Here is a 20,745-nt window from a genome sequence, read left to right as displayed (position 1 = left end):
TCCTCGTTGATGATCTTCTCCTCCTTGTCATCGTTGTTGGGGTTGCAAAAGAGGTGGAAGGAGAAGGGGATGGCATTAGGGTTAGGGTTCGAGGATGGAGTTTGTTCATAAGAGCGATAATAGGTGATGGTGATGATAGATCTATATCACATAACTACTTTCATGTTAGCTGACAAGTAGGCGCTTCCAGTAAGTTTTCTTCACATCAGCCAATAACGAGGCACTTCCAATAAGCCCGAATCTAGATTGAAAGGAGGGTGGACCATACTGCAGCAAGTACAAAATGTAGAATTGATATTGGCAGCACCTCAAAATGTAATAAGATATTGGCAATTCCATACAAAATGCTGATGAGTATTTTTTTTAGCCTAAAATAAATGCGATAAATTTTATACAATAATAGAAGATATTATGAAGCGTAACAAACTAACAATAGTTTCTACATCAAATAATAATTTTGTGGCCACTCACATTTAATGGGATGCTACTAGAAAGTAATCCCCTCATCTGCAACTTGCCATAGATAAATATTTGTACTTTGTTATGTTTTGAGGATGTTGCAGAAACATATCAAATGTGCATAATGAACAAACAAATGTGCATAACAAACACTCGCTCCTGCAGACATGTTGCATCTCTGTTACCTCAGTCCATAAGATGAAAAATGGGTTCCACATTTGATAATTTCATCAAAAACTACTGTATGGTACACCTAAATATTACTTCTATCAGCTAAATTATTATGTAGCCGTAACATGAACTATTTCCAAGTGACCTTCGAAATGAGCTGGGCTATGACATTGGACTCATTATCTTGACTACGATCAAACAGTTCTAAAGATCAAAGCCCCATCACCATTGCCTATCGGGCGCCAGAAATAGGGAAGAGATCACCAAGATCTTAAAGACGTATGAAGCAGAGAACCAAACGTATATGGCAGTACGGCGAGAAGAACAGGAAGAACAAGAAAGCAATGCCGTGGGGACGGAAGTGGTGCATAAAAAACTACACATACAGCAGTAACAACACAGAAGAAACATCTTGGGGTGACCCGCAATTTGCCAAGCTATAGAGCTTGTCTGTGATTCTTCTAACAGGCCACTGTTGCGGACAAGCTGTTTGTATGCACGAGAATAGAAAACTATGCAATCATTATCTCTCTCTGTACAATTCCCATCCTGAATTGCCTGCCATGAAACATCTTCAAGGCAACAGTTAATATTTAGAGACTTACCTCTGTTTTTATTCTTATACTATGTTTACAATTAAATGCAAATATTTATAGAGAAAGATCACAAGATATAGTCTACTGCCTGAAAATTGAGAAGACTTGCTTACAGAATTCACTTAACCATGAATACAAACAAATTAAGCGATCAGACTTTCTTTTGAATATTTTACACCCCTCTGGTCTGGGGCTAAAGTACAGAGGGTACATATTATGGAAGAAGTTACAAAGTGACTTCTCAGCTAGGACTAGAAATGGACCAGCCCTCAGCTTGAGCAAATTTAAAAGTTTTAATATGCTCCACTGGGATCAACATAAATCCAGGCCCGTGGAATGCACACTTCCAGCCACGGATTCCAGCATTATATTTGTATGTTGCGCACATCATCCAAAATCCATTAATTTTCCCATCTGTGTTTTGAATGCTGGAAGGCAGGTCACACAACACCAGTGAAACTGGTATATGCTACATCAGAACATATAACCATCCTTGAACTGGAGGTGACTATGTCTGCATTTTGGAGCATAAATCCATGGATGATCGGCAAAGGAAAACCTTGCTTGAGATGCATGTTAACATATGGCACAAATACACTGTTCAGGAAGACCCGCATAACCCCCTGCATGAATATTAAAAAATTGAATGACCATGGGGTCTATACACTTAGCTGCCATTAAAAAAAAATCCTGAAAGAATTGGCTAAAAGTACAAGTATACACATTAATAAGTGATACACAAATACTAGCACAATCACGAAATTAGGTGAATAGCAGCAACCACAGATAATGACCAAGAGGTGTTAAAAAAAAATAAAAGCACAGAACACTTCAAGCAATATAGGTATAATAGTTCAGCCAACTTTCTTTCTCAATGATCGAACCTTTATTTCTCTTATTTCCGAGCATTTGCATGCATGCATTTTATTTCTCTTTGTACGGTCAATGTGCAATTGTGATACTGAAAGCTGAAGATTCCATAATGGCCCTCCCCATCCATCCAAGACATGGCAACCATCAAACATAAAGGTGCCAACTTCAGTTGATATTGAGTATCACTGCCCCCCCCCCCCCCCCCCAAAAAAAAAACACACACACACACACAAAAAGCTTATAATCAAGGACACCTTGGAGCAATCAGATCTTCCCATGGTGATATGCAGCATTTTTATCATTTGTTTGTAATATACCAAAGATCCTCTCAAATAGATCAACAACAGAAAGTGCCTGGTGTGCTTACTCAAATTGACAAGGCTATGTTTCAAGGATAGAAAGGAACAACGTGACGCAGTAAAGAAATCCATGATTTGATCATTGTTTCAAAACTACTCACCTTAAAGGGCTAGAACAAGATGTGAAATGCTTTACAATTATAAGCTAAGTTGCAATACCTGAATTAGATACATATGAAAGTTTCCAACTTTGCTCCACTTCAACTTCAGGGTAAACTCATCTAATTCTACTCTACCACCTAGGTTGTTTCCTGATATCTCCACAACCCCTGAAACAGAAACTACCTGCAGAAACCAGTGGCAATTAGTCAAACAAATAGAGAGGCATGAATCATTTATTGAACTATGAATGATCTAAATTAGGTTCCAGCAGGATGCTTCAGGAAGATATGTAACTCAAGAAATACTCAAAAGCAGTAACCTCAACTAGCACAGTTAATGATCAGAATTACTTGCTGAGATCTAAGCAACACAGAGGAAGCATGCAATGTCCCAAAAAAAACAAACACAGCTTTACCTTGAGATAAATAATAACATAAGTCATTACGGAAGCATTTAAAATAACTGCAATGAATCTTGTATTTAATTCATACATGGGTAACATGCAGTCAAGTATTGGTTATAATTTTTTCTCCAAACAGGATATCATCCACATCACACACACACATCCATGTATTCTTCCCATATATCTCTGAAAAAAGAAAAGGAAATGATAAGATCTATATGATCATGGTAATCTCATGATATTTATTACTAAGTTTCAAATAATTTGACGGAGTCAGGTTGGTCCAAGTCTGGATCATGCTAATGGTAATATCAAGTCAGGTTGAGTAGAACTTGACCCAAAATCTTTTCATACTAGAAGCCTCCGACCGGAACTGAATACATGAATCAGCGGATAACCAGATACACAGATATCAAATCAAGTTGTTTCATGGTGCTGAATTTTCACTAGAACTAACAAGTGTGCAAGCCCAAACATCTATTAACAATGACAAACATTGCAGCACACAAAGCATGAACTAGAATTGAGTAGAAGGAATAAGGAAAACAATATTGCAACAGAATAAAATTCTGCTTACCACTGATATGCATGCAACAGGAATTGACTCGCTGGCATCCAACACATGGACTGTCATGTCCGAGGAAATGATAGCCCCAATGTTTTCTGGTGTAATCCTTATAACTGGAGGAGAAGTTACTGAAATATTCAGTAGCATGTCATCATTTGGATACTTCTTGTACAACTGAGGAATAAGAAACTTCCAGCTACCAGTATTCAAAAGAGCCTGATCAGGTACCTTGTCCACAATCCGATGCATCAATCCTGCCTGATGTAGCAAATAACTATAAGCAAACACTTGATATACAGATTTCATGCGGTTGCTAGTCACAGAAGATGATCAGTAGTGTACTTGTTATTCACAACTACATAGTTTATCTTATTATTGCTTGGTCATTAATCAGAAGTTAACCATCTTACCAAATACTAAATTGTATAGTTCAAAGACAAAAAGTTTAATCAAGTTGGGTTACCGAAGTTTATGAAATCATGTCCAGATATTACTTACATATACGAGTAAACACATGATGGATACTTAAACTGAAAGATGCCATAATTAGCAAAATGGAAACTTCATTAACCAGCCAAAACTAAATCTGAAACTAAGATTTCAAATCTGTACTGAAAATTGTTTGAAAGTATAATGTATAACTCACTAATTCAAAATAATTGAATACCCAATATGATTCTAGCAGCTTAGCATGAATCAAACAGAATGTATAAAACAAGAACAAATGAGATGCATCAGACTTCAATAATGTAAACTGATGCATAAAGATTGTCATTCCCCAAATCGAAATAGAGTCCTAAACCTACATGAGCATCAACAACTGAAATGTGTGAACCACACAGGAACCCATTGTTATGCGACTCCTGAAACTACTTGACATGGGTCCCAGAGAAAACAGTTCGAGTTCAAGTGCCATATAAATGTTTTTCATTTATGAAAACATGAGATAAAGCATTCCTCCTTGGAAAAAACTATAAGCTTCAATATTTATGAGTCAAAACAATAGTAAATGGAGAGACACTAAGAGAACACATGCTATGGAGATGAGGCAACATTACCTGAAAGTATACCCCTGATGCAGAGTTAAACACGATCTCATCTAATGAAATCCAGAGCATCTTTAATTCCCCCCCACAAGATGTTGAAATCCGTGCATTTTCATGTAAATAGCTTTGCATTGAAACTTCGTCTGATGCAACGACTAGACCATTAATGTTAAACTCAACAGAAGAATTTCCAAACAGTGGATCATTCACAAAAGTCACATTCAGTGCAGCAACATCATCCCAATCAATTTTCTTTGGAAGAGTTTGCAATAAAGAATCAAGCTTCATTGCCCCTTTAATAATATTTTTAGTAATTGCACTTTCCACAGCAGATCTAATATGATCCTCGAAAGCATTCACGAACCTAGAAAATATGATCAAAGCATGGAAGGTAGTTAGTCAGTTAGGTTATCGACATGAATATGCATCAAGAATGGAAGAAAAACTAAATCAAGTTGCATCCCATACATGAGGTACTACGAACATTGTGCTGTAGTTATGGAGTATTGTAGTAGAAATATATACAAGCTAGAAGTTCCATTACTTTTATGTAAACACTGTCAACATTTATAGTGTTATATGCTTTACAAATCAAGAAAATTGAAACTCTTGAAAATGCATTCTCATTTGGAATGACTGAATACCCATCTAACTTTTACAAGGCTAATCTCAAACTTACTTTGGCTCGGTATAAGATATAGGTAGGCTTGGGCTAGGTTTGTAGTTTAGACAAACTTCATGTTTGCATAACTTGAACCAAATCCTTAATGTTAAAACTGAAAATTGACCATTGGCTGCACAAAGCCACCAAAATTATATTCTAGATGTTTAATTAAAAGTCCAATTGGATACAACTACAGAATGAGTTAGGGTTATCGATGCCTCAATAGCTGGGCTAGTCCAACCAGATATCTAAGACAAGTTGCCTTTGGCTGATTCTAGTGGCAAGCTTGATTTCAGGATACATGTGATTTGGAAAATCCACATACCAGAGAAGGTGAAAAATTTTATTTTACTTGCTGCTAAGCATAAGATTCTGACAACTTAGACTTAGAACTTACTCAAGATGTCTTTGCCTGCCCCAGCACAGTGTGTTCTCTGCAATTCTGTACCTGAAAACGCCTCTCATATTTTTCACAGATGCTCTTAGAACAATGATGGGAGTACTTCAGAAACAAGACGAATTTAAAGGCTGTGCTGGTTCTCCAGCTTCTTTCTGGGGATCTTGGAGAGTTAGAAGAATCAACAAGAAATGGAGGGCAGGGATGTGTTAGCTTCTATATGGTGGAAAGGGAAGACTATGGAAAGAAAGGAATTGAGGATCTTTAACTTTGAAACAAAGGTGGAAGCTACTCTGATTGATGAGATTAAAGCTTTCTGGGTCCAATGGGTCCCTCAAAAATATAGTAAGACAGAAGTTGTAAACATTTCCGTCCTTTAATTTTGTACATGTTCACATTTTATGCTCTTAATGAAATGCCTGATGGGTTCTGTCCATCTTTTTCCTCAAAAAAAAAAAAAAAAAACTACCTTAGGCTGAGTATAAACTGCAGTTATGACTACCTTGGCCGAGCACATATTACCATTCTTAACCAAACAAAAACTTTGATAAATTATTATCCTTATTGGTGAATAAGCACTACTTGTGATATGTCCAGCCAAGTGAATCTCTTAGTACATACATTTTATGCGCCTTATCAGAATATATATGGTTCCTTCTTCATTTTTACAATATAGGGAATAGGCAGTCCGTCAAACTTCTCATAAGAGTAAAAAAAAAACAACTATGTGTTAACTTTTACATTTCGTACTCACACAGGAGCTAAGCTGTCAAATAATCATCATAAATATCAAGAAATTTAAAAATATGGTTGCTGGAAAGATTATTTAAAACAAATCAACAATAAATCCCCAAAATGGAAGAAAATGCATTAGCATATAGATTAACACTAACTTAATACTAAGTGATACACTTTGATCAAGATTAACTTCTAATCATAATGGAACAGGTTGAAAAGGAAAAGAGTTCATGTCAAAACTTCGCCTATAGTTACATTTTTATTCTATTAGCAAAACTATGTATATGAACAAGGCCGTAATCGACAAACACCAATTACCATTATCCGTTAATAGGGTCGTATGCCAACTACTATTATCCGCTGCTAAGGTCGTATGCTAACTACCATTACCCGCCAGCAGGATCGTATGCCAAGTACTATTACCCACCGGCAGAGTCATATGCCAACTACTATTATCCGTTGGCAAGATCGTATGGAACTAGATGTCGATCTACCCCACTTTCAAGGGCTATACATAGCTATCTGAGAGCCCTTTTACCATAATTCTTAAAACGATTTTTCTTAAGTCATATTTTTTCAATCATATTTTCTTGAATCATACATGAATAAAATATTAAATGGCTTTATAAAGTTCATAGCCCATATATAAGCATTTAACAGTAAAATAATCATAAAATTATTCATTTCATAAAAAAAATACAAATTTCATAAATATGGAGTTCATAGTTCATAAATAGTGCTTAATGGTAAAATAATCATGAAACCATTATTTCATAATAAATCATGAGTTTTATAATATCGTATGCTTGATCCTTGATTTTAAGAAAATATGATATCATCAACATTTAATACTATTTTCATATTTTTCATAATACCAAAAAATAAATAAAAAAATAAAAACTAATAAGGAGTGTTAGGGTTACTTATCTTTTCTATCTTAGACTTTCAAACTTTATTAGATGAACCTGCTAAACCTATTTAAAGATATTAAGAGTAAGATTAATTTTCATTCGATCACCCTAATAGTATTGAATAACAAAACAAAGAGAACGGTTGGCCAGATGACGGTGACCTGGTTAGGTCAAGTCTAAGCAACTCGATCAATGAATCATGGACACGAACTCGATCAGGGCCAAGGCCATTCGATAGGGTTCATCAATCTTGGGTTTCATAGGTACTTAATAGGGCTGGGGTGATCGATCTAGTAGGCTGCTCGGGCACCAGGGCAAATAAAGGCTCTTTTGCAAGGGTCAACTTGGGTCCATAGATAGGAAAATGAGACCAAAGGATGGTCCAGGCTTGGAATTCGTGCTAGCAAGCTTGAAAATTTTGTAGAAGAATTTAGTATTTTAATTGACTATGAATTCTTAGTTAATGATTTTCTGAATATTGAGTATTATGAGTTTGGTATTTATGTTTAGATTTAGATGCCCTGAACCAGTATTGATTTTATTTAATGAATGATGAAATTAGTTTTTTAATTATTATATTTTGTTTGTGATAGATTTGGAAGTTAAGATGTAATGGTTGGCTTCGTGTTATCGTGGGTTATACCCCTCGATAGCATGGTTGTGTTATGTCACAGATTTGGGGCGGACATAAGTGAGTCTTTCTCCTCTCCCCCATAAGTCCACTTGATAAACAAAAAAAATGCACGATAAGGCACACAAGATTCAAATCTTTTACAATAATGAGCAGTGAGGCTGCATACCCTTGATAAAACCAAGATGCTCCTCCATCCAAGGTTATGACCATATCGTTCATATAACAGCCACATTCTATCACAGTCAGCTCCAGAGTTCCATTTTGATTATCCATGCCAATGGTGAGCCCAACTTCCAGGCCTTCAACCTTAGCTAGAAGCAGGAGTCATCAGTTTCCCTTTGTTGAAATACATTACAAGTAGGCAGGCAGTCATCAAGGAGAGGGAGAGGAGAAGAGAGAAGAGAAGATTATGTAAACGTCTATAAAGAGATGGATGAAGCTAATTAGTCACAAATAAAACGAGTCAGAGTGCATAAAATAGTAGAATCAGTTCCAAAAATCGACATCAAGAAGAGGAGAAGAAAAGCAAAAAAAAACATTTTGACACATGACAGATACAAGTCAAGCAAAAAAAATATTACTGTAGAAAGAACATTAAAAGTATGACATTCTGTAAACTAACTGTTCTGAGCCTTTTCATTATTATAATGAAATAATGAGAATGAGAAGCTAAGTTCTAAGCCTTCTATAATTATGATGAAAATATTGAGAATGAGAAGCTGTTATTAATAAATTTGAAGAATAGAAGATGGCTGCAAACTGCGGCCTGAAGAGCAATGGCCAATATTTTAGCGTAGCATGTCATACAATAAGAGAAGAAACTTTATCAAAATATTGTGACAAACATGAACCAAAAAATCTTGTTTTTTCTGTAATATTTTCTAACAACTAGTAGAGTTGCACTGCTTACAGCTATTAAAGTTTTAAAAAGGAGAAATATCTGCAGAAATATAAATAATTTACCAAAGCAAGCTACGGTAATAGCTTGAGCATGTTAGTCTGAGAGAAAAAAAGGATGTAAAACTGCAATAAGAATACCTATAACAACTTCAGATATGCATATAATTGATGTCTGTCTGTTGTAACAAGGAGACCTCCATCTCCTGAACCTTTCATGTCTAACTATTCAAGTAAGAAACCTTGACTGTACTTGACCTGGCAATGACTACCAACTAATCTATTTCTTCAACAAACTTAAGCATTCTTACACCAGCCTTTTTTTGCCACCTACTAATTCTGATCAGGAAACCAAACACAATGTAGCAGGATCATGCAACTCAGAAAAGTTGGTTTTCTATCTGTCCTTTGTATGCCATGCCTTTTCATAGGCTTATCAATCTATGTGATTAGGGACTATCCCAGTCTGGTGGAGGGACAAAAAGCGCTCTATCTACTTACAGCCACAAAATGATGGCAATTTCACGGAGCACTTCAATAGAGCAATCTAGGTTAAAGTAAAACAAAAATTATTCTGTTTGTTGATTTGTCTCCTAGCCTCTTCATACATTCAAGATGAGAGTTCCCTAAGTCAGAAAAAGCAGGTTGACCATATTATTTTTTTAATTCCGCCACCCAGCCTCTTTAAAGCAGCTACATAAGCCCTAGACTCCATTAGGTTAAGCTTGAACGAAATGGTTAGTCTTTGCTCCAAATAGGAACTTCTCTCTCTGGCTTTCACATGTTCCTCATACATCTTGGGCTTTGAACTTGTGTCCAATAGACCTAGAAGCACTTGAAGCAAATTTTTAGTTCTATTGACTGCACCACCACCACCACCTTCACTAAATTAAAACTTCAAGAACATTGTAAACTGGGATAGAATCCACCCTAGGCATGCGTGCAGAATTGAATCAGTTGTTTGCCATTCTCCCAACAACCAGAAGCCTACCCAATCAATGCTTGTGAATCTTCCACAGCCTGGTGAGCATCTAGTATCCCAAATATAGTCCAAACATTCACCAGAAGGACATAAAAACCAACAAAATGGGCTCCACAATGTTCATAACAAAACCAAAATTCTTACCTTTCCGCAGAGAGTGAGAAGGGTGACCAGTCCACGAAACAAATCAAGAGAGACAAACGAAAAAAAAATCGATAAACGTTATTAATATACATGAGAAGAGGGGAATTCAAATTACCCGAACAAAAGCACTTCCTTCATCGGAGATTTCAATCGGAATAAGCCAGGTGCTGTACGAATACCGCCAATTCATGCTCAAATTAGCCGTCGCCCCCGAAGCAACGATCACGATACCCGACTCGCCGGGCTGAACCGTCGAAGATGAAACGTTGATACTTAACAGCGTGATATTCGTCGCCGCCATGTTAACTGTCCCTAGGACCGGAATCTTCACCGACTTCTCGATGTCCGGGAGGCGGAGCAGGGTGAGGGTGTTCCTTGCCTTCTCGATCAGCATGTCCTTCCCGAAGTCGAGACCCTTCTCGGAGACGACGACGGAGATGAAGCTTTCTTCTTTGGACTGGAGATTGGCTGTGGCCGAATCAGAGAAGATGGAGAGGAATAGGAGGAAAGGAAGAAGCGTTGCCATGAGATCTGGGGAGAAGCCAGAAGAGATGAGGGGAGGCAGCGGGAGGGTTTTATGAGCAAGGGGACAAGGCCAGTAAGTAGGCTGGGGAGGATGGGAAGGGATTGGGGACAAGGACTGGGGTTGTATTTTTCCAATTATCGCTTCGAGATCTGTGCAGAGGATAAATGAATGAATTTGATGTACTTTGAGATCTGTGCCTGCCGCAGTGCAACGGTCGACGACGCGAAAGAGAGATCAAGCTTTCATCCGCGCGAAAGATAGAACCCGAACCCGTGGAGACAAAGACAGAAAGGATGCTTGAACCGGTACGCCTCTACCGTCCGGTACTTGACGGAGGCTTGTCCTTCGTTCTTAGGCTGGTTTTGGGTTTGTGAACTTGTGGTTGCATCTTGTGGGACCTACTTTAACACTTGTGGTTTCGATGCTTGCTTAAGTCGCTACTGATGTGGTGGTATTATATATTTGATATTTGGAATACACTGGTGAATCCACGTTGGAACGCAAGGTATATAAGTTGGTTGCATATATAAATTGTTGGAGATGTAGTCTCCACCAAAATGATTAGGTATGTTAGAAGATGGGAAATGAATTAAGTATTATATACAATTTAGTTAAACACCGTTTATTTGAAGATTAGATATACTGCATCACTGTCTTTCCTTTTCAAGCTACATGATGGATTTCAAGATTTTTTTCCCCAATGTAATGAGCGTGTTTAATCGAAGAAAAGAAGCAGAGGAAATGGCATCATTATGAAAAGATACTAGGTAGAGAACTAAATTCATAACAATCTATAGTAATTAAAGGTTTTATCATTTGAGCACCTTCAAGGGTCTTATTAATTATTTGCTATTTTTTATAGTTACTTTCTAGAATTACAGCAAGTATGTTGGTTGTCGCTCCTTTCTTTCTTTTTTTTTTCGGTTAAAGGAAAGAGAAGAGGGGGTGAGGCGAACCTCACCCGCGTAGCAACCGTCACTAGGCTCCCTCCCCACTAGACAGTATTCGATGCAGGTAAAATATTTTTTACTCATACCCTTTCCATCCGTGGCAGCAGCTCTATCTTTGTGTGAGTACATCACACTAGCATTATCTAAGTAACGACAAACCAAATAACGATTTTACCGGACAAATTAAGCAAAATGCATTCGGTCTCCATATTTAATCGACGCTCACGTGTTTCGAACTTAAGCCACTTCGGTGAAATCAAAGTTCCGTTCCCACCGTGCTACCACTTTGGTGGTTGTCACACTTTTATAGGCATAATTTAGTGGATACTTAAAAGGTTGAGTCATTCATCAGAAGTATAAGCATTGACCTCTGCATCTTTCTACTTTAAGAGTAGAAAATTTAGAATAAAAGCTTTCGGCTTTCCTTATTCCATAGTCTAATCACATATACATACGTAACATGATATACGTATACAATTGGTATAGTACATCAGACTCCCAAAAGGAGCTTCTCCAAACAACCAAAGCCTCTCTCCCAATTTCCCCCCGTCCCCATCTCCTCCACCTCCTCCTCGCCCCAACGTTCCTCTCCTCCCCAGATCCCCTCCACGATCTCTTCCAAATTCGCCGGAAACCCTTCCCCGCCGACGGCCGGCTCCCCTAGGATCGCGTCCAGGACCTCCTGGAGTCCCACGATTCGGCGGCTGACGGACCTCCGCAGCTCCCTCACGGCCGGGTAGAACCCCGGCACCGAGTCCAGCCGGAGGAGGAGCGCCATCAGGCCCTCGTTCACCCGGAGCCGCTCCCGCTCGTCCCGCCGGACGGCGTCGACCGTCTCCTGCCGCTGGATCAGTCGCTCCATCCGTCCGGACTCCGCGTTGACGGCCCGGATCTTCCCGACCAGGGATCGAACCAGGTGGCCGCGGAAAGCCGACTGGATCTTGACGGCGGCGGCGTTGGGGACGGCGTCGGGGAGGCGGACGGGGGTGGGAGGCGGGAAGTCGCCGGAGGAGGGGGTCTCGATGGGGATTAAGATGGCGTTGTTGGGACGGTGAGGGGCGTTTTGGTCATTCTGGCTGAAGTAGAAGAAAGAGGTGGAGTAGTAGTGGTAGGAGTCCATGGAGGCGGAGAGGAATTGGGTAAAAGGGGAGAAGGAGAAGACGGCGGTGACGAGCGTCGTTTTGGGCTCTTTACGGTTGGGATGGTTCTGGAACGCTGAAAGTGGATGGAATGGGAAAGCTTTTAGCAAGCATGCCTTTTTTTTTAATTTTTTTTTTATTTTATTTTTTGCTATAACGGACGATTCGTACGATTACATCCAATAAAATTAAAAATATAATATTAAATTTGTTGGGACAAAAATAAGTTTAATTTGAGTTTCTATTATGGATGGCGGACGTATCCTGAACCTAATTGTAATTAGGCAGAAATTGGACATAAATAGGTTTCAATTAGCCTAGGCCCAACCTAACTTTTTCATAATTGTATTCCACAAATGGCGATGACTTTTTTTTTTTTTTTTTGATGGTTTTCCATTACACTCTAATATTTTGTCACCAAAGAACATCCTTTTGAACAACCTTTTTTGAAGTCTATACCATCTATTACTTTGGTTTAAGCTTCATATTTTAGTTTAATTTGTCACTTTTGCCCTGTTCCAAGACTACTAAAATATTATTTTGTTGCAATTAATGCAATCAAACAACTAAAGGCTTAGAGCTCTCCAAAGCATAGGTAAATAAAAAAGGGACATTATGATCATATATATCTTCACCAGGAAAATTTAGCTAATTATGAATGGCCATGTCTTCTTATTGAGAAACCTATATAGCTTGTCTACAAGTTTTACGAAGCCATTCTTGTAAGAAAATTATAGTTTTTTGTCATTTCAGTTATAAAACTCAGCTAATTTTAAATCAATTTTGAGTTATTCTTTTTTTTTAATTCTTGGGTCTCCTTATATATTTTTCGTTATCTTTTTTTGATCTAATAGCTTATAGTTTGCATATTATTCAGTTTATATAAGTGATTATCAGATAATGTCTAGGTAATTGCAAGCCATGCCCTGTCACATACTTTGTGACATGTTATTAAAAAACATAGCTTTGAAAGATATCTCAACTCTCAACCTTTCTTAACTTTGCATGCCTTCTTTTTCGGGGGAAAAATTAACAAACAGGTATAGGGCTTCCGTCACTTAGCCTTTTAGTAATTTACTACCGCTCGGCCTCATCATGGAGCGCAATTGCACCGGGTCGAGGAGTGAGAGGCTCGGGTTTGACTTAATTTAAAATATTTGAACTTAAAAATGATTCAAAATCCATCCAGAACTCAAACTTAACTCGATAAAAAAACATAATATTTAAGATCGACTTGATTCTACTCAAAAATCATACTTGTGCTCAAGTTCAAGTTCAATTTTGAGCTTTGGTAATAATTAAAAAATATAGTTAAAAATTTAAAGTTAGATCAAATTAATATATATATAATATTATATTTTAAATATAAAATTAATATAATAGATATTTGACTATGCTTGCAAGCTTTTGAGTCGATGATTTTGCTACTCGGTTCAAAATTTTTTTCAATATTGATAATAGTTGAATTGAGTCGAGCTCTCAAGCTCGACTTATTTGCACTCCTACTTATGAAAATATCTTACGATCAATAAGGTAGAATGGAGATTCGATGAAGGCGGAAAAACATATGGGTCATGATTGATCTTGGATAAGTTTTTTTTTTATTTTCAAAATACTGAAATAAAGAATATTATATATATATAATTTTAAGAAATTATTTTGTTTAAAATGGGCAAATAATTTTAATTGGGTAGGTCAGAAATAAGTATCTAAAAATCGTCATCTTAAAAATATGGGAAGCGATGGAGCAACAAATAGTCATCTTAAAATCGTCCATTTTTGCTATATGTGAGGAAGGGGGAGGGGGTTGCAGGAGATGCTCCGCGAGAGACCCACTTTTCTCTAGCTATCATGATCGACCGACTAGCATTAATCTGGATGAATTTAGTTGCTTGCTTGCACTCGAGCTTTCGAAAGAGTTATGAGTGTGCCGTAATCCATAGTTTGAAATGAAAGTATTTCTGACTAGCCAAATATGACAAGCGATGGAGCAACAAATAGTCAATCTTAAAAATCATCATTTTTGCTATGTGTGAGACATGTTAGGAATTGAAGACCAACCATGCTAAAAACCAAATTGCTAGGCAGGACGACACCCATGCAGCACACTGCAGCTGGAGAGCATTGCTAGCAACACTTGTCACTCTTTCCAGCATGCAGACACGCGCACTCGCCACGTGCAACGAAAGAATCTAGACATAGATGAGAGCCTACAACTTCGGTGCTGCAACGGCAATGCCACTTTCCACAGCCAATTTAAGCTTCCGTTATGCACTGCTCCTCGCAAGTGAGAAACCAACACACCATCGTCTCCTCCTCCTCCTCTTTCTACGAGCAAATAATGCGGAATTCCACTGCTTCTTTTCAAACAGTAAAAGCTGTTCATTTTCTTTTCAGCTAATCTCATCTCTCATTTGTTGTAACGTGTCAAGCTCGCCAGCCGACACCCTATTAAAACCGAGATAGACCGACGAAATATGAAACGGTCCGTTCACATCTCATCTGAATTGAAGTTGGGATAGGAATTGTTTCACTCCATTAACTAATTCCGCAGCCAAATAGGGAAGTGGATGGTGGATGAAGCTGTCCCCTATGCAAATAATATCGCTTGAGATTTTAGCTTTGTAAGTATGAACACTGTAATCGATATACTTTCCGGTCATTGTGGATTTGAGGCTCAGTTTCAGCTTCAGATCCCTAAACTACATGGTCAAATATTAGGATGCGAACAAGTTCTGATATCATTGTTGTAAGCTTTTTTGCTAGATCCCTGTTCCACTAACAAAAATTGGGCTTAGACTATTTTTTTAACGTTTAATCTAAGCCATCGCAGGCTAATTCCACGAGAAAGTGTGTCCCCTCATGAAAGATTGGTGATACCTGATACGTTAAAAATATTTGTATATAATTATATCAGTTTTATTACTCTACCCGTGATATAGGGATTTAAAATAAAATGGTTATTAAAATAGAAAATTGCAAATAAAGCGTGAGGAGGCTGGAAACGAACCCAAGGGGCACGGTTCCAAGAGTTCGTCCCCATTTTCTTTTTTTTTTTTTTGTTGCCTTTCCAAGCTAAGGAGTAATAGCTGAGGAGAGGAAGAAAGAGGAGAGATGAAGCTTCAGGAGCGACGAGCGTACGCGCTCTTGGGCGGTCTTCTGCTGATCGCCGTGGGATACATGAATTGGAACTCATGGGGAAGCGGCGGCGGAGGCGGCGGGGGGTTCCGGATCCCGATCCCGTGGCTGCAGCCGCGGATGGGTTTCATCGGGCGGAACGGGACGCAGCTCGTGGATCTGGAGAGCGGCTCGCCGGTGTACGTCAATGGCTGGAACTCCTACTGGTTAATGTCGTCGGAGAAGCGGACGTGGGTGTCGGAGATTCTCCGGCGGGGGCGGGAGATGGGGCTCACCGTCTGCCGGACCTGGGCATTCAGCGACGGTGGCCCCAAGGCCCTTCAGCTCTTCCCAGGCCACTACGACGAGCAAATGTTTCAGGTCTCAATCGATCTCGCTTGCTCTTTTTGCCTTCCTCCCCCACTAAATCTAGAATTCTAATGTTCTTTTTTCTGGTCCAGAATTATTTGTTTTTTAAGATAAGTTTGATCCAATAAGTGGAATATGTTATTTTAGGGTGGAAAAAAGTCCTTGCTTTTTTTTTTTTAAAAAAAAAGTAATTATAGCATTCTTTTTTAATTTTTGAATGATTTGTGGTGGATGGCCTTCGGATTGGCTGCTGGCACACAATTTGGGTAATTCAACGATGTATTTCTCTAAGCTATTGCTAAATTAGCAGTTGGAATTTCAATGACGATGACAACGATTACAACTACAGCTGAATTATTATTATTAGTATTAGCAGTTGTTGTCGTCGTCGTTGTCCAAGCGGAGTCCTGTAACATCATGTTATCTGATTATTTGAGATTTTGTTTCATGGTTTTTTTAGTTGGATTTTGTAATTTGAAGGGGCTGAGTTGAAACAGAAAGAGGAATACATTTTGAGACATTAGAGCTCATTTATAGACGAATTTTTCTTCAGAATGAAATATCAAATCTCTGCAGCTTAGCTCCTCAGAACTTTGGCAGTTGAGCTGTTAGACAGCTTGTTTTTCCTTAACAAAGTGGATTAGTTGGCTTAAAGTGAGAAGTATCTGAGGAATACAGGCGCTTTCTCTGAAAACATGCTTCTGCTGGATTTGCCTTATTGGTAGGGTGGAAAGGAAATACAGTGTCGCCTTAATGATTCCACCTGCTTATAAGATGTCTGAACAGCATTCTGCTTGAGGCTACTTGGACCAGGGGATTGGTGGAGTCAAGATATGCCGAACCTATCAGTGGTCTTTTGTAATGCTTTGGTTTGCCTAATTGTTAATATATTCTGCTGCGCTTAATTAGTAATGCTTAATTATATTTCCTTTTTGTCACACAGACTATTTTTTGCTGGTCCTGTGAATTGCTACATTAAATTTATTAGATTGGCTTTACACTATGCATATCCTTTTCAATGTTTAGCTGATTTTATGACTAAGTACATTTTGTTTTAGGCTTTGGATTATGTGATATATGAAGCAAGGAGGAATAATGTAAGGCTAATTCTTTGTCTTCTAAATAATCTCAACGCATTTGGCGGTAAAGATCAATATGTTAGATGGGCACAAGAAGCTGGTTTTAATGTGACAACCTCATCAGATGCATTTTTCTCATTTGATGTCATCAGGGGCTACTTCAAGGATTACATAAAGGTACCTTCTAAGCATATCTGGTTCAATTATTAGATGGTAGCACTCGTTGTTCTAGAAGCTTGTATTTTTTCTGCTTTAACTTTAGATTGAACTCGAGGTTGTCAGGCTGCTATGCTTTGCTTGACAAGTATACCTCTTGGTGAAATGTTTAGGAGAGACTCATATCAACAGATACTAGCATAAACATGCACATAGTACTTCCATAATCTGTCCATTTACTCAGTGGATCCTCCAATCTAAATGTGGTTAGATTATGTTGAGCAATCTAAAGTTACATGTCATATAAAATCTTTGTCCATTAGCTCTTGAATCTCCCATGGTTGTGTCAATTTTTGACACAGAATGTGTTTGAATTAGCAAGAGAAAAAGAAAAATTGGAAGCACTTCATGTTTTGTCAATAAAAAATATTTATCATACCTATAAGAAAAAATAAACTTTTATTTTTCATGAGAAGAAGTTTACTTTTCTTTTGATTGTTTCTTCTCTGTTTCTGCTATGTTGATATATTTACCATTATTTGACTTCACCATCTTCATTCTTCACATTTTCAAGACTTATTGTATTTTTTTACTTTTTATTTCTCTTTCCGGAGAGATGTCATTATTCCAAGAAACACTGGTCATAGTACAATTTTTTACAAGAAAAATACAATTTCTTCTAAGAAACAAAGAAGTATTCTTTAATAGCTACTTTGGGTGTCTGTGTTTGTGGGCATATATGTAGTGTGGGCACGTCTTAACTTTTGGCAAAACATCAACAGAGTAGTTATTCATGTTGTTATATGGTGGCCCATCATAACCAAAGTCTAGACCATGCATCACGAGCAACATCGTAAATTCCAAAAAGAAGAAAATATCAAATGCCTCGTATTTTTGGAAGTTGTTACTTGTCATCTAGTGGTTTCAAGATGAAAGCCTGTGAGGATAGGAGAGTTTAGTTGTTTAATACATGGTTGGAAAATATTAAAACCAACATGTGTAGTTAGGTATGTGGAACATTATGAACTTCGTAAAATTGACACTAGTAAGGTTTCTCTGTTGTAATCTGGGTGTAATAGGTTTGAACCACGGAAACAGCCTCTTCACATGCAAGGTTAACGCTGGATACATTTGACCCTTCTCAGACCTTGGAGTGGTGGGCGCATTGTGTATTAGGAAGCCTTTTATCACTCAACAAGACTTTAATGAATTTGCCTTTTGTTACAGTTTGGAGCTTTTAGTATAATCCACCGACATTGTTCACTGATTAGATATTTCAAAGCTATATTTTCATTATTGTGGTGTCCACTGTTCTTACTTCTATTTTTTAATGAGCAGTGCCTACTCTAAACTTTTAACCTCCAGGCATCATTTATCTTCTGCAGACCTTGATAAAGCAGGCACTTGGATTGTATGCTCTTATATCTATTGAAAGTCGAAAGTATCACAATTAATGCTTGTTACATCTAAATTCTGAAAATAAACATTGCAGGCAATTGTGACAAGAAGGAACTCATATAGTGGGGTTAGATATTATGATGAACCTGCTATATTTGCTTGGGAGCTCATGAATGAGCCACGATGTGTATCTAAATCATCTGCTCCTATTCTTCAGGTAACACAACTAATCTGTAACTTGGTTTGCTTAAGTTACTTTTGCCTTGATTTCTTTAAAATATTGGATGGAACCACCAATTGTTACAAAAAACTGAATCTTGAAAAGATCAACAAGTGCTTATTTTTGATGACCTCAAATTCCAAGAAGCCTAACCCTCAGTTGTGCTTCTTTTTTTTTTTGGTTGCTAGGATTGGATTATTGATATGTCTTCTCATATTAAGAGTTTAGACAAGAAACACCTTGTCACAATTGGACTTGAAGGGTTTTATGGGCCTGGGAGAACTGAAAGATTGAATGCGAATCCAGGAGAATGGGCAGCTACTTTTGGCTCTGATTTTCTGCAAAATTCCGCGGATGAGCATATAGATTTTGCTTCAGTGCATGCATATCCTGATAGCTGGTTGGTGGCCATTCTAACTGATTTGTTTCATGTAGTGCATGTTAGTTTCTCCTCAGAATGGACCACTTTTTTTTTTTCTAACTGATTTGTTTCATGTAGTGCATGTTAGTTTCTCCTCAGAATGGACCACCTTTTTTTTTCTTCTTTTTTCAATATTTTCAATAAGGAGGATGACACTCTGTTTTTTGTTTAGGATCCCAAGGGCAAGCCTAGAAGAGAAAGTCAAATATCTTTCTAGTTGGGTGGATTCTCACGTGAATGATAGTCAGAACATATTGAAAAAACCAGTTCTCTTTTTAGAATTTGGATCCAATTTGCATGCCAAGAAAAATGGCACATATGAGCGAGATGTTTTACTGAATGTGGTTTATGACAAAGTGTATGAGTCTGCGAAGAAGGGTCAAGCTGGTGCTGGAGCTCTAATTTGGCAGTTGATGGTTGAAGGAATGCAAAAATATCATGATGAATTCTCACTGGTAGCATGGGAGAATCCGTCCACATACGAGTCGATAGTACAACAATCCTGCCGATTACTGAGGTTGTTTCGAGGAAAGAAAAAAATCAGGGAACCCTGTTCTGAATTACAGCCCTAAGGATCGATCATCTGTTCTATAGGGCAATAACATTGTTCGACATTCATTTCCAAACGCATATGAAATTCTTTTCGTCAAAGATGAAGGGAATGGTTTAAGAAAGAAATTCATGAGAAATACTTGCCATTGAAATTAAATATGGTAAACTAATGGAGATCAGTTCTGCTATTGGAGGTGAAGGTGTTATGTCAGAATTCTGGATAGCAGCTTTCGAGTGTCAACAACCTTGTAAGCTGTTGTCAATGAAGATTTACTTACCTCAGGAAGACGTTTCTGCAATGGAGATCATGAATAACTGTTTCTTAGGATATTGCATGTATTATTTTATATTATGATTTGTTCCACCATGCAAAAATGTTTGTAATTCCAGAAAAAAATGTATTTTGTTATTTAGTAATTGGTTAGTGATGTTCAACTGGTTGCTGTTCCATTTTTATGACACAGATGTTGGCTTGGCTATACTTAATAAATATGACTGGATGTGTTACTCAAGTAGTCATGTTTTATTTTTCCATTTTGTTTTTTGCTTCTTTGTTTTATAATATATCCAAGGTTCAGGTTAGAAGCCGGTGTCACTTGTTGCAGAAATATATTGAACAAGTATGCATGAAAAGAAAGAAAATAACAGATACGACCACCATTGGGTGGCTTTTTGGTGGTGCAACGTTTATACTAGAAATAATATTTTTCAGTGTTTTTTAGAATTTTTACTGATGTTTTTAAGCGTCGTCTATTCTTTTAAATTGTTGACGTTCATTAGAAGCGCCGGCAAAATTTGATGCGGGAGCCAAATTTATCAATGCATCTTTCTAGCCTCGGCAATCAAGAGTTGGTTTTTTCATGTTTTTCCTTGT

At 37.8% G+C, this 20,745-nt stretch overlaps 3 protein-coding genes across 3 annotated transcripts; 1 reads left to right on the top strand and 2 right to left on the bottom strand.

Annotated features, from left to right (window-relative positions):
• Positions 1–1,289: 1,289 nt before the first annotated feature.
• LOC103696215 (putative BPI/LBP family protein At1g04970) lies at positions 1,290–10,540 on the bottom strand. Its single transcript, XM_008777753.4, has 6 exons — positions 10,060–10,540; positions 8,088–8,227; positions 4,590–4,941; positions 3,541–3,789; positions 2,618–2,743; positions 1,290–1,849 (listed from the first exon to the last, which is right to left on the bottom strand). The coding sequence occupies exons 1-6, from the start codon at positions 10,468–10,470 to the stop codon at positions 1,667–1,669; spliced, it is 1,461 nt and encodes a 486-aa protein (XP_008775975.1). The 5' UTR covers positions 10,471–10,540; the 3' UTR covers positions 1,290–1,666.
• Positions 10,541–11,819: 1,279 nt separating this feature from the next.
• On the bottom strand, positions 11,820–12,750 carry LOC103696214 (BAG family molecular chaperone regulator 5, mitochondrial-like). The gene has a single exon (XM_008777752.4). The coding sequence runs from the start codon at positions 12,538–12,540 to the stop codon at positions 11,911–11,913; it is 630 nt and encodes a 209-aa protein (XP_008775974.2). The 5' UTR covers positions 12,541–12,750; the 3' UTR covers positions 11,820–11,910.
• Positions 12,751–15,066: 2,316 nt separating this feature from the next.
• On the top strand, positions 15,067–20,383 carry LOC120104932 (mannan endo-1,4-beta-mannosidase 6-like). Its single transcript, XM_039116840.1, has 5 exons — positions 15,067–16,057; positions 17,104–17,301; positions 18,773–18,895; positions 19,087–19,298; positions 19,492–20,383. Exons 1-5 carry the CDS (start codon positions 15,674–15,676, stop codon positions 19,889–19,891), a joined length of 1,317 nt encoding a protein of 438 aa, XP_038972768.1. The 5' UTR covers positions 15,067–15,673; the 3' UTR covers positions 19,892–20,383.
• Positions 20,384–20,745: the final 362 nt, after the last annotated feature.

The sequence above is a fragment of the Phoenix dactylifera genome, unplaced genomic scaffold (assembly GCF_009389715.1).
Source record: "Phoenix dactylifera cultivar Barhee BC4 unplaced genomic scaffold, palm_55x_up_171113_PBpolish2nd_filt_p 000143F, whole genome shotgun sequence".
NCBI classification, from domain to species: domain Eukaryota; kingdom Viridiplantae; phylum Streptophyta; class Magnoliopsida; order Arecales; family Arecaceae; genus Phoenix; species Phoenix dactylifera.
This window is presented reverse-complemented; position numbering and strand designations above follow the sequence as displayed.

What these genes read in the sequence shown, in the direction of transcription:
- LOC103696215 (XM_008777753.4), bottom strand. Translation starts at nt 10,470, where the DNA reads ATGGCAACGCTTCTTCCTTTCCTCCTATTCCTCTCCATCTTCTCTGAT. An exon ending in CTGTTGCATGCATATCAGTG is followed by an intron (nt 2,744 to 3,540) that starts GTAAGCAGAATT and finishes TGGTTTCTGCAG; the next exon opens with GTAGTTTCTGTTTCAGGGGT. An exon ending in TTCATATGTATCTAATTCAG is followed by an intron (nt 1,850 to 2,617) that starts GTATTGCAACTT and finishes ATATTCATGCAG; the next exon opens with GGGGTTATGCGGGTCTTCCT.
- LOC120104932 (XM_039116840.1), top strand. Translation starts at nt 15,674, where the DNA reads ATGAAGCTTCAGGAGCGACGAGCGTACGCGCTCTTGGGCGGTCTTCTG. An exon ending in ACGACGAGCAAATGTTTCAG is followed by an intron (nt 16,058 to 17,103) that starts GTCTCAATCGAT and finishes ATTTTGTTTTAG; the next exon opens with GCTTTGGATTATGTGATATA. An exon ending in CATCTGCTCCTATTCTTCAG is followed by an intron (nt 18,896 to 19,086) that starts GTAACACAACTA and finishes TTTGGTTGCTAG; the next exon opens with GATTGGATTATTGATATGTC.
- LOC103696214 (XM_008777752.4), bottom strand. Translation starts at nt 12,540, where the DNA reads ATGGACTCCTACCACTACTACTCCACCTCTTTCTTCTACTTCAGCCAG.